Below are 14,851 nucleotides of genomic sequence, written 5' to 3'. Positions count from 1 at the left end.
TCTGATGGGGGCTATGGTGGGGGGCGGCAGCTCTGATGGGGGGGCTATGGTGGGGGCGGCAGCTCTGATGGGGGGCTATGGTGGGGCCGGCAGCTCTGATGGGGGCTATGGTGGGGGCGGCAGCTCTGATGGGGGCTATGGTGGGGGCGGCAGCTCTGATGGGGGCTATGGTGGGGGCGGCAGCTCTGATGGGGGGCTATGGTGGGGGGCGGCAGCTCTGATGGGGGCTATGGTGGGGGGCTATGGTGGGTGGCGGCGGCTCTGATGGGGGCTATGGTGGGGGCGGCAGCTTGGGCCCTCTGCCCACGTTCCCCATGACTTCTAAGGCCTTTATTGGCCTTCTGTTGAGAAGGATGTTTCTGGCGGAGTATGGGAGTCTAGCTTCCAGGAATTTTCCCCACTTGATAAATAGCTTCCTCGGGCCCTCCGGCTGCGTCCCTTCCGTGGAAACCGGCGGCCGGCACGTGTCCTTTGCTGACGATTCGTCCTTTCTCTGCTTTCCAGGTGTTCTGCTGACACCCTCTCCGGCTGGGCCGCGAGGCCGAGGTCCTGGTGGACTCCGTGTCTGCTCTCTGGCGCCTCGGGTTGGATCTGGAACTTTGCCGGCCCTTGACGCTGTTTCTGTGACGCTGTGCTGTCGCCCTGCTGGGACTGGGGCTCCGGGTGTCGTGCGGTTGACTGTTCGCGCCTGCGCGCTGCGCTCTGCTCTGCGTGTTGTGTCCTGCTGCCCTGCTCTGGGTTCCCCAGCTCTGTCTTTGCGTGTCCAGCCCGCCTGCTGTCCGGCCCAGCCCTTCAGCCTCATGGAAGTTGCTGGGCCCGATGCCGTGTCCTCGTGCGCCAGCGTGGGGCGCCTCCGCCCATCCGCGCTCTTGGAGGATGGTGGGGCTGCACGCGGGGCACTGGGTGCCGGCGCGCTGCCCTCTGCTGTCCTCTGGCTGCATTCCCAGGCGTCAGCCGCTCGTCTGGCTGTCGTGCACCCGGCACCTTGCTGTCTGCGGGACTCTTCTTGTCATCCCTTGGTTGCCGGTGCTGTGTCTCAGGGAGGTTCCCTTGGGGCTTGTTACATCTTAGATGCATAGACGAACGCTTACCCTCTCTCTTGGGTGTTTTGCCCTGGTCTCCTCGGGCGTTTCTCCCGCTCCGTACGCATGTGCCGGCACACGTGTCGTCCCGCGCGTCCCTGGGCTCTGCTGCTGTTCCGTCCCTGCTCTGTGACGCTCAGGCTGAGTGATCTTCACTGCCGCGTCTTCAAGCCCCTGTCCGTCTCTTCCAGCTCGCCGCTGTCGCGCCCGTCTGGTTTATCTCTCTGAGCACTGGGCTTCTGTGTAATTCCCACCGCTGTTGGCATTCCGGGTGCTCGCCTCTGCACTCACACGTGCTCCTCACTTCCATGGGCACACGACAGCAGCCGCACGACAGCGGCCACACGACAGTGGTCACACTGCAGTGGTCACACGGCAGCGGTCACGTGGGAGGCGTTGCTAGCTCCACATCTGGGCCTGCAGAGATGGTCCTGTGGGCGGCTTGTTTGCCAAGGATGGACTGCGTTTGCCCCTTCTTTGCCTGCTGTGGTTTCCTGTCCTGTGCTGTGGTGACGTATTCCCAACTCTGCCTGGAGGTGCTGGTTTCTGCTGCCTCTGTTTGCTGTATTTTTGATTGATTGATTGATTGATTGATTGTAATCTGCAGAACTGTCTCCCCTGCAGATTTTTTTAAAGCAAATCCAGATGTTCATCGTGTCACCTGCCTCAGGCACTGAGCGGGATCGTCTGTTTTCTTCCTCATGTCCATCCTGTGGGACAGGACGTGGTCATGGGGTGCTGACTCTGTCCCCGTGTCCACCCCGTGGGACGGGACGTGGACGTGGGTGCTGATGTCCCCTGCAGGCCGCGTGATGATGCTGAGAGCACTGAACCTGAGGCACTGTCCCCGTGTCTGTCCCGTGGAGCAGGATGTGGACGTGGGTGCTGACTCTGTCCCCGTGTCCACCCCGTGGGACGGGACGTGGACGTGGGTGCTGATGTCCCCTGCAGGCCGCGTGACGACGCTGAGAGCACTGAACCTGAGGCACTGTCCGCTCGAGTTCCCTCCGCAGCTGATCGTGCAGCGCGGGCTGGCGGCCATCCTGACGTTCCTGCGGATCTGCGCCGCGGAGCACTCCTTACCCAGGGGGTCGGCGTCGGCGTCGGCGTCGGCGTCGCAAGGTTTGTGCTTGTGATTCTGAAGGCCGGGCGTGAAATGGCACCGCCTGTCTGCTCTTTCTTTTTTATTTATTTATTTCAAAGTCAGAGAAATCTGCAGAGAGAGGGAGAGACATAAAGAGAGCTAGTAAAAGGGGTCTTCCACCCACTGGCTCACTCCGCAAACGGCCGCAAATCCAGACCAAAGCCAGGGGCCAGGAGCTTCCTCCAGGTCCCCCACGTGGGTGCAGGGGCCCAAGCTCCTGGGCCATCTTTCAGCGCTTTCCCAGGCCACCACGGGGAGCTGGATGGGAAGTGGAGCAGCCCGGCTGTGAACCGCGCCCACACGGGTGACGCCATCACAGGCAGCGGCTTCGCCGACTGCACCAGCACACTGCCCCCAGGCGCTCTGCTCTGACTAATGTCATGAGGAACACAGAGCTGACCGTGGTACACGCAGGCCTCCCGCTGCCCCCGCCACAGCTGGGCCTGTTCCTGGCTCCATGCTCGTGGGTTTACATCCTCAGTGTTGTCACAGAGCCAGTCCAGGGAGGATTTTGAAAAAAGAAACAAAAATTCACTGGGATAAAGCAATCAAAAGTCACCGCCTCCAGGCCACCAGCAGGCTGCTGCCCCAGGGGGCCCTTGAGGTCCGTTTGAAAGAAGCAGTGGGCCGGCACCTCTAGGCTAATCCTCCGCCTGCAGTACTGGCACCCGGGTTCTAGTCCCGGTCGGGGTGCCAGATTCTGTCCCGGTTACTTCTCTTCCAGGCCAGCTCTCTGCTGTGGCCCAGGAGTGCAGTGGAGGATGCCCAAGTGCTTGGGCCCTGCACCCCATGGGAGACCAGGAGGAAGCACCTGGCTCCTGGCTTCAGATGGGCACAGGGCGCCGACCATAGCGGCCATTTGGGGGGTGAACCAACGGAAGGAAGACCTTTCTCTGTCTCTCTCTCTCTCACTGTCTAACTCTGCCTGTCAAAAAAACAAAGAAAGAAAAAAAGAAGAAGCAGTGAAGTATTTCTAAGTTGGCACAAGAAAGTGGCGTGATGATGGCTCCAGGCCAGCGTGTGGCAGTGGGGACGCCTGCGCCCCACACCCGAATGCTGAGTTCAAGTCCTGGCTCTGCTCCTGGTCCCAGCTTCCCGCCAGCGGGCGCCCAGGGAGGTGGCAGGGACAGCTCTGTGGCAGGGTCCTCGCCACCCACATGGGAAACCGGGATGAGGTCCTGGCTCCTAGGCAGTTGCGATGGAACCAGCGGGTGGGAACATTCCCTGCCCGTCCTGTGTCGCTAGTAAGAGGAATTCTACAGTCGAGGCTGTCCATGTCCTTATGACGTGTGTGTCAGCGCCCTTTGGGGGGGTGTCCGGTCCGTGCACGTGCTCTGGTGTCCTGGTGGTGAGCAGGCGTCATCTGCGCTCCAGGCGGAGTGAAGCGAGGATGAAGGAGGCGCCCGGAGCGCCTGCAACACTGGTACACGGGAGAAGATCAGCACACAGTTGCCTGTGTGTCGGTAACGTGTGGCACTGTACAAAGAGCTTCCTTCCTTCTGCTGGTTCACTCCCCAGGTGGTCCCAACATCCAGACGGGGCCAGGCGGGAGTCAGGAGGCAGGAGCTCCGACCGGGTCGCCCACGCGGGAGGCAGAGGAACAGGCACTGGAGCCACCACTGCTGCTTCCCAGGTGCAGTAGCAGGAGCTGGGCAGGAAGCCAAGTGGCCAAGAGCAGGCCAGCGCTCGGGTGTAGGATGTGGGCATCGCACGTCCCAGCTTAACCCCTGCACCCCACCTCCCAGACAGCCAGCCCCACACAGACCACACCTGCCCCACAGCCCACACCTGCCCCACAGAGCCCACACCTGCCCCACAGCCCACACCTCCCACACAGCCCACACCTGCCCCACACAGCCCACACCTGCCCCACACAGCCCACACCTGCCCCACACAGCCCACACCTGCCCCACAGAGCCCACACCTGTCCCACACAGGCCACACCTGCCCCATATAGCCCACACCTGCCCCACACAGCCCACACCTGCCCCACACAGCCCACACCTGCCCCACATAGCCCACACCTGTCCCACACAGCCCACACCTGCCCCACACAGCCCACACCTGCCCCACACAGCCCACACCTCCCACACAGCCCACACCTGCCAACAACCTACACCTGCCCCACACAGCCCACACCTGCCCCATATAGCCCACACCTGCCCCACAGAGCCCACACCTGCCCCACAGAGCCCACACCTGCCCCACAGCCCACACCTGCCCCACAGAGCCCACACCTGCCCCACAGCCCACACCTGCCCCACAGAGCCCACACCTGCCCCAATGCCCACACCTGCCCCACAGCCCACACCTACCCCACACAGCCCACACCTGCCCCACAGCCCACACCTGCCCCACAACCCACACCTGCCCCATATAGCCCACACCTGCCCCACAGAGTCCACACCTGCCCCAATGCCCACACCTGCCCCAAGCCCACACCTGCCCCACACAGCCCACACCTGCCCACAAACTACACCTGCCCCACAGCCCACACCTGCCCCACACAGCCCACACCTCCCACACAGCCCACACCTGCCCCATATAGCCCACACCTGCCCCAATGCCCACACCTGCCCCACAGCCCACACCTGCCCCACATAGCCCACACCTGCCCCACAGCCCACACCTGCCCCACACAGCCCACACCTGCCCCATATAGCCCACATCTGCCCCAATGCCCACACCTGCCCCACACAGCCCACACCTGCCCCACACAGCCCACACCTGCCCCATATAGCCCACACCTGCCCCACACAGCCCACACCTGCCCACAAACTACACCTGCCCCACAGCCCACACCTGCCCCACACAGCCCACACCTCCCACACATCCCACACCTGCCCCATATAGCCCACACCTGCCCCAATGCCCACACCTGCCCCACATAGCCCACACCTGCCCCACAGCCCACACCTGCCCCACACAGCCCACACCTGCCCCATATAGCCCACACCTGCCCCACAGCCCACACCTGCCCCACACAGCCCACACCTGCCCCACACAGCCCACACCTGCCCCATATAGCCCACACCTGCCCCACAGCCCACACCTGCCCCACACAGCCCACACCTGCCCCACAGCCCACACCTGTCCCATATAGCCCACACCTGCCCCAATGCCCACACCTGCCCCACACAGTCCACACCTGCCCCACACAGCCCACACCTGCCCCACAGCCCATACCTGCCCCACACAGCCCACACCTGCCCCACACAGCCCACACCTGCCCCATATAGCCCACACCTGCCCCATATAGCCCACACCTGCCCCATATAGCCCACACCTGTCCCACACAGCCCACACCTGCCCCACAGCCCACACCTGTCCCACAGCCCACACCTGCCCCACAGAGCCCACACCTGCCCCACAGCCCACACCTGCCCCACAGAGCCCACACCTGCCCCATATAGCCCACACCTGTCCCACACAGCCCACACCTGCCCCACAGCCCACACCTGCCACACAGCCCACACCTGCCCCACAGCCCACACCTGCCCAGCAGCCCACACCTGCCCCATATAGCCCACACCTGCCCCACAGCCCACACCTGCCCCACACAGCCCACACCTGCCCCACACAATCCACACCTGCCCCACACAGCCCACACCTGCCCCATATAGCCCACACCTGCCCCACAGCCCACACCTGCCCCACACAGTCCACACCTGCCCCATATAGCCCACACCTGCCCCACAGCCCACACCTGCCCCATATAGCCCACACCTGCCCCACAGAGCCCACACCTGCCCCACAGCCCATACCTGCCCCACACAGCCCACACCTGCCCCGCAGCCCACACCTGCCCCACAGCCCACACCTGCCCCACACAGTCCACACCTGCCCCACACAGCCCACACCTGCCCCACAGCCCACACCTGCCCCACAGCCCACACCTGCCCCACACAGCCCACACCTGCCCCATATAGCCCACACCTGCCCCACACAGCCCACACCTGCCCCACACAGCCCACACCTGCCACACAGCCCACACCTGCCCCACAGCCCACACCTGCCCCACACAGCCCACACCTGCCCCACACAGCCCACACCTGCCCACACAGACCACACCTGCCCCATATAGCCCACACCTGCCCCACACAGCCCACATCTGCCCCACACAGCCCACACCTGCCCCACACAGCCCACACCTGCCCACACAGACCACACCTGCCCCATATAGCCCACACCTGCCCCACAGAGCCCACACCTGCCCCACAGCCCACACCTGCCCCGTCTCAGTGACTGGCTGTTGTTTGCTGCACTGAGGGGCAGTGCGTTAGGCTGATAGGCTGCAGAGAGACCAGAGCTCGAGGGAAAGCAGAAGAGAGGGGGCTTGTGGGGAAAGTGGGTGACATCCGGAAGCCCCCGTGGAAGTCATGAGGGGTGTGGGCAGTGGCCGCGGCCGTTAGGATGCCACTGGGACACCTGCCTCCCTAGCGCCCAGGGGCTTGGGTTCAAGTCCCAGCTCCGTTCAGCTCTCCAGCTTCCTGCTCACGTGCACCTGGGAGGCAGCGGTGATGGCCCAAGTGCCCGGGTCCCTGCCGCCGGGTGGGAGGCCTGGTGGAGTCCCAGGCCCCTGCTTTGGCCTGGTCCAGCATGGCTGCTGCGGGTGTTCGGGGAGTGAACCAAAGCGTGGGAGATCTCTCTCCCTGCTTCCCTCCCCCTCAAATATAAAAGTTGCAGGATTTTAAAGTAGACAGCACGTTTAAAGACGTGAGGGGCTCAGAAGTGAGGAGCTTAGCCCTGACCACACGGCACCGGACGCTCGGCTCTGAAACGGCCGCGTCCTCAGAGTGGGGAGTCCTCAGGAGCGGCTCTCACAGGGAGGCAGGTGACCGGGACCCGGGGGAGGCCACGGGGCTGGCTGGGGGAGGGCAGCTGGCGCGTCCTCCTGCCAGCCCTTTCTTGTCACCCCAGTCCCTGAGACCCGGCCAGGTCGCGCAGTCAGGGCTTGCACTTCCAAGGCCACCCAGTTTGCTCAGAGCCGTGAGGGCGGCTGCCGCCCGGGCGGGGTGGACCCTTCAGGCCTGGGACGCAGGAGCCCGGAGCACGGGGAGGCCGCCCAGACGGGAAAGGACAGAAAAGCGGAGCAGCCCTTGGTGGCAGCGTGGAGGCAGGGAGGGTCCCGCAGAGCAGGCAGGTGCACGGAGCCAGGGCCGGGACAGCAGCTGCTGGGCCGTGCCTGAGCGCCCCAGGGTGGGGGCTGAGGCTGCCCGAGCTGCCCCATCCTGCACTGGCCCCGCAGGGAGGGCGCAGGAGGAGGGGCCGCGGTGGGGCCAGGGTCTCCATGTGGCTCCTGGCTGGGGAGCACCGCTGATCTGAGGGTGGAGGGCGGTGTCTGGCTTCCTCTCCGGTGTTCAGAGACACAGAGCGGGGGACAGCCCAGCAGCGGCCTCTGGGGTTCGGGCGGGGTGACCGTGCTGTGAGGCTGCGGCCATTTCAGAGCAGGACGTTGGAAGCGCTGAGAGTCACCCGGAATGCGTGTGCCTGACTTCAGCTGTCCCTGCTTCCAGGCCGCGGGAAGTGACCCGGGCAGCTGTGCGCACCCTGGCGTCCTGCCCTCTGCCTACTTAGGAGTGGTACTCTTCCCGCTCAGCGACATCTTCCCTATTTGTTCTCTCTCTGGCCCGAGTCAGTTGTCCACCAGCAGTCTGGTCGGACACACACGTTTCTGTCACCTGACCTGCTGTCCCACGCACCTGTGCCTGCATCAGGGGCCTGTGGTGATGCTTGGGTTTACCAGGGGAGAGCAGACGCCGGGTCTGGGCAGGTCCACTGGTGACGGCCCTGGACTCTGGGCGGGTCCACTGGTGACAGCCCCGGGCTCTGGGCGGGCCCACTGGTGACAGCCTTGGGCTCTGGACAAGTCCACTGGTGACAGCCCCGGGCTCTGGGCGGGCCCACTGGTAATGGCCCTGGACTCTGGGCGGGTCCACTAGTGACAGCCCTGGACTCTGGGCGGGTCCACTAGGGACAGCCCTGGACTCTGGGCGGGTCCACTGGTGACAGCCCCGGGCTCTGGGCAGGTCCACTGGTAATGGCCCTGGGCTCTGGGCGGGTCCATTGGTGACAGCCCCAGACTCTGGACAAGTCCACTGGTGACGGCCCCGGACTCTGGGCGGGTCCACTGGTGACAGCCCCGGGCTCTGGGCGGGCCCACTGGTGACAGCCTTGGGCTCTGGACAAGTCCACTGGTGATGGCCCTGGACTCTGGGCGGGTCCACTGGTGACAGCCCTGGACTCTGGGCGGGTCCACTGGTGACAGCCCCGGGCTCTGGGCAGGTCCACTGGTAATGGCCCTGGGCTCTGGGCGGGTCCACTGGTGACAGCCCTAGACTCTGGGCGGGTCCACTGGTGACAGCCCTAGACTCTGGGCGGGTCCACTGGTGACAGCCCCGGGCTCTGGGCGGGCCCACTGGTGACAGCCCCGGGCTCTGGGCGGGCCCACTGGTGACAGCCCCGGGCTCTGGGCGGGCCCACTGGTGACAGCCCCGGGCTCTGGGCGGGCCCACTGGTGACAGCCCCGGGCTCTGGGCGGGCCCACTGGTGACAGCCCCGGGCTCTGGGTGGGTCCACTGGTGACAGCCCCGGGCTCTGGGCGGGTCCACTGGTGACAGCCCCGGGCTCTGGGTGGATCCACTGGTGACAGCCCCAGGCTCTGGGCAGCTCCACTGGTGACGGTTCCAACCTGGAGTTTGGTGTCCTGACGCTGTGTTTAGAGTACAGCTTCTACTTGAGACAAAGAAATTTGCCAAACCACTGATTGAAAAATATTTTTTAGAATGTATTATGTTTTATATTAGTTTATTGAAAAAGCAGAGTGAAAGGAGAATGCTGGTTCACCCCCAAATGGCCTAAATGGCCGGGGCTCATCTGGGCCCAAGCCAGGAGCCAGGAACCTCGCCTGGGTCTCCCAAGTGAGGGCAGAGGCTCGAGCACTCGGGCCGTCCTCTGCGTCCCCAGGTGCATTAGCAGGGAGCTGGCTCAGGAGCGGTGCAGCCAGGACTTGAACTGCGCTCTGGCCTTGAGAGAGCAGCTTAACCTGGAGCTCGATGCTTCCACGTGCAAATGGCAGAGGATTATCAGTGCTCTTTCTTGACCTGTCAGGCCATTCCCATTTCCTTCTTATTTTTTTTTTAAGATTTATTTTACTTATTTGAAAGACAGTCACAGAGAGAGGTAGAAACAGAGAGAGAGGGCTTCCTTCCACTGGTTCACTCCCTAGATGGCCGCAACAGCCAGAGCTAGGCCAATCAGGAGCCAGGAGCTTCCTCCGGGCCTCCCACGCGGGTGCAGGGCCCAAGCACTTGGCCGTCCTCTGCTGCTTTCCCAGGCCACAGCAGGGAGCTGGATTGGGAGTGGAGCAGCCGGGACTGGAGCCGCAGGCCCGGGCTTACCCCGCTGCCCGCAGCGCCGGCCCCACCGCTGGTTTCTGAGGAGGAGGAGGCGCCTGCTCGGGGAGCGCCGTGGGCAGCCCCGTGGAGATGAGCGGAAAGCCCGGCTGTGCGGTTCACAGAGGCAGCTTCTGCTGGTCAGGGTCGCTCACGCTTGAACAGAAGGCCGGCCGTGTCTCGAGTGGGACACGCGCCGACATGTGGCTTGACCACAACCGCTGGGTGAGGAGCCACGGGGCGGGGCGGGGCGGGGCGCGCACCAGGCCCTCCCAGGAACGCGTTTCGTTCGTTCCAGAGAGCGCGCCGCCTAGGAAGACGCCTCTGCAGCCCGCGCTGGACTTGTCGGAAGACTGTGTGTTCCCGGGAGCGGCGGCGATGGCGATGGCGATGGCGGCGCGGGGGCCGCGGGCGGACGCCTTCCCGCCCATCGAGGGGCTGGGCCTGAGCGAGCCCAGCAGGCCGGCCGACGCCTCGGAGCACTGGCCCAGCCACCAGGAGCTGCAGCGCTTCTGGAAGCTGCGGCAGGAGATCGTGGAGAACGAGAAGGCGGAGGTCCTCGCCAACCAGCTGCTGCCCGTGGAGCTGCCCCCGCTGCTCAGGGCGGCGCTGGCCAGCACGGGCCGGGGCCACGCCAGGCCGGGGCCTGTGGCCAGGTAGGGCTGGCGGCGCTGGGGCGTGCCCTGGGCTCGGCGACGGTCACCCCCCCACGTGGCTGGGTCACCGTGGGCGCCAGCTCCCGGGAGGGGCCCAACACAAGCTGGGGGGGGGCTACGAGAGAGAGTCCAGGCACGGGAGTGTGTGTGTGTGTGTGATATATGTGTGCTGTGTGTGTGTGGGGCGTGTGTGTGTGGTGTGTGCTGTGTGTGTGTGGTGTGTGTGTGTGGTGTGGGGGGGCGTGTGTGGGGGGCGTGTGTGTGTGTGTGTGTGTGATGTATGTGTGCTGTGTGTGTGGTGTGTGTGGGTATGTGCTGTGTGTGTGTACTGTGTGTGTGTGGTGTGGGGTGTGTGTGTGGTTGTGGGGGGGGTGTGGGGTGTGTGTGTGTGTGTGGTGTGTGTGGGGGGGTTGCTGTGGGGTGTGTGTGGGGGTGTGTGTGTGTGCTGTGTGTGTGTGGTGTGTGCTGTGTGTGCTGTGTGTGTGGGTGTGTGCTGTGTGTGTGTGTGTGCTGTGTGTGGTGTGTGTGTGCTGTGTGTGGTGTGTGTGAGCTGTGTGGTGTGTGTGTGTGGTGTGTGTGCTGTGTGTGGGGGGTGTGCTGTGTGTGTGGTTGTGGTGTGTGAGCTGTGTGGTGTGTGTGTGTGTGTGCTGTGTGTGTGTGTGTGTGGTGTGTGTGCGCTGTGTGGTGTGTGTGTGGTGTGCTGTGTGTGTGTGTGCTGTGTGGTGTGTGTGTGGTGTGTGCTGTGTGTGCTGTGTGGTGTGTGATGTGTGTGTGCTGTGTGTGTATGTGCTGTGTGGTGAGTGTGTGATGTGTGGTGAGTGTGATGTGTGTGTGTGGTGTGTGTGAGCTGTGTGGTGTGTGTGTGTGCTGTGTGCTATGTGTTGTGTGTGCTGTGTGGTGTGTGTGTGGTGTGTGAGCTGTGTGGTGTGTGTGCTGTTGCTGTGTGCTGTGTATCATGTATATGTGCGTGTGGTATGTGTATGCTACACGTGTGTATGGGGAGCGTGTGTGGTGCATGTGTCTGGTGTGTGGTGTGTGTATGTGATTGTGTAGTGTGCGTGTGCACGGGGTCTGTGTGACCTCGTAACCCCCGTGAGTACACCTCACACTCTCATCCCTGGGGCACAGTCGGCTCTCGAGGGTGAAGACCTCAGAGGTTGCAAAGCACAGCAGGTCCCAGGTGCCATGAGCCTGGCTGCAGCCTCGTGCAGGCCGTGGGCAGCCCTGTGCAGGCCATGGGCAGCCCCGTGCAGGCCGTGTGCAGCCCCATGCAGGCCGTGTGCAGCCCCGAGCAGGCCATGGGGAGGCCATGCAGACCGTGGGGCAGCTGTGCAGGCCGTGGGGAGGCTGTGCAGGCCGTGGGCAGCCCTGTGCAGGCCGTGGGGAGGCCGTGCAGGCCGTGGGGAGCCCCGTGCAGGCCGTGGGCAGCCCCGAGCAGGCCATGGGGAGGCCATGCAGACCGTGGGGCAGCCGTGCAGGCCGTGGGCAGCCCCGTGCAGGCCGTGGGGAGGCCGTGCAGGCCGTGGGGAGCTCTCTCTGAGGAAGCCGGGTGGGCGCACTGACAGCAGGTGGGACACGCGGTCGGTGCCCTGTGGTCTGAGCCCTGCAGAGCTCACAGCCGTCTCCCAGCCGCGTGAGGGACGGTCCGCCTCCCTCTCTCCTCCTGCTGTGTGTCGCTGTGAGCGGCGTGACCCGGGGTGCTGCTCCGGCCGCTACCAGGACGTCGGTTTTGTCAGTGCATCAGCCCCGGCTTCAGAGATGTGTTTGGGTGTCCTGGAAAGTGGGGCAAGAACGAGAACCCGGCAGGGCGCCCAGACTGAGCCCGTGTCCTGTGGCCTGCGGGGCCCTGGCCTCCCTCTGCCTGCAGGGAGCCCCTCTGTGCCTCAGCCCCGCCCCCGCCAGCACCAAGAGCAGAGCCCTTCCTGGTGCGGACATAGCGAGGCCGGTGCTGCTCCAGGCCTCTGGCCAAGGGGCAGGGGGCACAGGAACAGGAGGTCACTCGTCTGGCTCCACCCGCCCCCCAGAAGCTGGCCTCCTGTCCTCTCAGGCGTCCCTTGGGTTCAGGGAACGCCTTGGATGCCAAGGGGGCGCCTGGTGCCCTGAATAATGAAAGGCGTCCTCCCCGTGCCTGCTGGACACAGACGTGACCGCTCGCTCAGGTCGAGTCCTGAGGGAGGAGCTTGCGGCCCCCGGGGCCCCTCCCCAGCCGCTGCGGAGACCACAGAGGAGCACGGGCTTGGCAGCGCCGCAGCGCGCGCGCTCAGGAAAGCGTCCTTGGCCACGTGTCCGACGCCACAGGCTGGCGTGGGTCAGGAGCGTGGGCGTCAAAGGGGGGCACTGAGCCCCGCGCTGCGCTGGAACAGGGGGCGAGCCATCTGAGCGCGTGGGACGTGGCGCTCGCGTGATGGGTGTCCCTGTGGGGGATTCTCACCCAGGGCAGCCCGCCAGCTCCTCCCCCGGCTCAGCGCTCTGACGCTGGTCTCGGGAGACCTGGAGCTGCCTCTGCCATGCCTGCCATCCCTGCTCTGCCAGCGGTGTGCAGACCTGGAGGGGGGCCACAGCCGCCTGGACAGGGCCCCCAGGGTGTGACCTCCCGACGGTGCCGCTGGTCTGAGACTGCGAGTGGGCTGGGCCTGGTCACATTTCGGAGGAGACAGCAGCTCCAGCTGCTCGTGCTGTGGCACGGTCGTGCTGAGAACACCTTGTCTTTCCTGCGCGTGGCCAGCTCTCGTGGCTCCCGTCGCTCGGGGTTGCCGCTTCCGCCTGGGCATCAGCAGCTGTTTTCGGAGACGGGACTGGGGGTTGTGCCCCAGCCCTGGGAGGCCCACTGTGGCCTGGCCGGCCCCGCGCCTCCCTGGGAGCCTTGCTCCCTTCCCTCTGGGCAGCTACTCCACCTGTGTGTGTGGCAGAAGCCATCCTTCGTGTCCCTGTCCGCAACCCCCCTGCCAAGAGATTTCTGACCTGCCAAAGCCCTGCGGCGAGCCCACCGGAGCTGCTGGCTGGGCCGTCTTCCCTGCGGTCCACTCTGCCTCAACCAGGACAGCCGGGACCGCGGCACAGGCGCCCACAGGGGCCCACAGCGCCCAGGCTTGCTTTGGGGCCCACAGCGCCCACAGGGGCCCGGGCCTGCTTTGGGGCCGTTGTTGGAGCTGCAGCTGCTGCTGAGCGGGGGTCCCAGGAAATGCTTTTCTGAGAAAGCAGCTGGCGCTCCGCGGTGCCGTCTGGGGCGCGGTGTCTGGCAGTCCACCCGCCCACTGCATTTCCTGGACTTGGTGCGGGTGGACGCTGGGTGGCCGAGGGCGTGCCCCTGAGGCTGCTGCCCTGTGCGGCTGATCCCCGCTGCCGTGCGGCCGTAACTGCGGGTCTTGTGTTTCGTCCCCCGCAGGGGCCCGGAGAGCACTCAGCTGAAAGCACTGTGTGACGTCCAGAGGAAGGCGCCCTCCTTCCCGCGCCTGCTCCCCAGCCTCTCGTCTTCCTCGTCCCACCCGACAGAGGCAGCGGGCAGGCGGCGTGAGGAGAGCCGAGCCACGGCCCTCAGAGAGCTGCGGGAGAGGCAGGCGCTGCTGGAGCAGCAGTGCAGGAGGTGGGTGTCGGCCAGCGGTCTCGGCCAGTGGTCTCGGCCAGTGGTCTTGGCCAGTGGCCTGGGCTAGCAGTCCCGGCCAGCGGTCTCGGCCAATGGTCTTGGCCAGTGGTCTGGGCTAGCAGTCCCGGCCAGCGGTCTCGGCCAGCGGCCCCAGTGCTGCCGGCAGGATCTGCTTCTCCGGCATCGGGGAGCCAGCTGGCCCGGGCTCTCCTGCCCCATAGCCCCCGAGGCCACCTCCCCGTGGGGCCTCTGCCGGTCTCTGGCCTGGCCTGCTCATACCTGCCCTCTGTCTCGTCTGCTCTGACGACCTGTTCGTCCTTAACCCCTTCCTCCTGGCCTGGCCATCACTTGACCTGCAGGTGTGTCTAAGGAGTGTGATTTGGAAAGAATGTGGTCATCGGTAGTGTCCACTCTCGTGTCGCTGGCCACACCAGCGAGGCCACACCCATGGGCCCATGGTGTCACTCACTGTCCAAGCCCCCCGGGCCTGTCAGCAGTGTCTGCCCTGACCACGGGCTGTCCCCTGCGCTGGGCCGCTGGCGAGCTGTGCTTGGAGCTGCTCTGACCGTGTGACCCTGATGCCCCCTCTTCTCCCCAGAGACAAGAAAGTGCTGCAGGAGTGGAGGGCGCAGGCCCAGGTGCTGGCCAGGGACCGGCTCAGCCAGCTGCTGTCCCCACAGAGGAACCTGGTACGATGTCGGGGGGAGCGCCGGGGCCGTCTGGAGGGAGGAGGCAGACACCAGGGCCAGGGGCTGCTGGCCGTGCCTGAGCACCTGGGCGGCGCTTGCACGCCTGGCCCGGGGCAGCCCTGCGGAACAGGTAGGCGCCGCGCGTGGCCAGTGCGCCAGTGGAGGACTGAGAGCTGCTGACCGGGTGGGCTGGGGCTGGGGCGTGGGCTGGGGCGTGAGCAGATCAGCTGTCCACTGGCGGGCAGGGGGAGGCCGGGCAGCACCCGCTGCAGCCTGCAGTGCCGCCCTGGGCCCCGGTTTGGA

At 65.3% G+C, this 14,851-nt stretch overlaps 1 protein-coding gene across 7 annotated transcripts in view; it reads left to right on the top strand.

Annotated features, from left to right (window-relative positions):
• LRRC27 (leucine rich repeat containing 27) overlaps positions 1 to 14,851 on the top strand; it is a 38,920-nt gene that overhangs the window by 10,580 nt on the left and 13,489 nt on the right. For 3 of the 7 annotated variants that reach the window (XM_070057065.2, XM_070057063.2, XM_070057066.2), the window contains 4 exons: positions 505 to 2,204; positions 9,919 to 10,276; positions 13,662 to 13,859; positions 14,458 to 14,548. In XM_070057065.2, the coding sequence (XP_069913166.1) occupies positions 1,784 to 2,204; positions 9,919 to 10,276; positions 13,662 to 13,859; positions 14,458 to 14,548 (1,068 nt within the window). In that variant the 5' untranslated portion in view covers positions 505 to 1,783. Of the gene's footprint in view, positions 1 to 504; positions 2,205 to 3,752; positions 3,860 to 9,918; positions 10,277 to 13,661; positions 13,860 to 14,457; positions 14,549 to 14,851 lie in introns of those variants that run through there. The other 4 variants (XR_016221394.1, XM_070057057.2, XM_070057068.2 and 1 more) reach the window with 3 other exon arrangements.

The sequence above is a fragment of the Oryctolagus cuniculus genome, chromosome 15 (assembly GCF_051225735.1).
Source record: "Oryctolagus cuniculus isolate XC-2025 breed Fujian yellow rabbit chromosome 15, ASM5122573v1, whole genome shotgun sequence".
In the NCBI taxonomy this organism is placed as follows: Eukaryota; Metazoa; Chordata; class Mammalia; order Lagomorpha; family Leporidae; genus Oryctolagus; species Oryctolagus cuniculus.
Note: the sequence above shows the minus strand (reverse complement) of the source record. Positions and strands in the feature narration are given on the sequence as shown.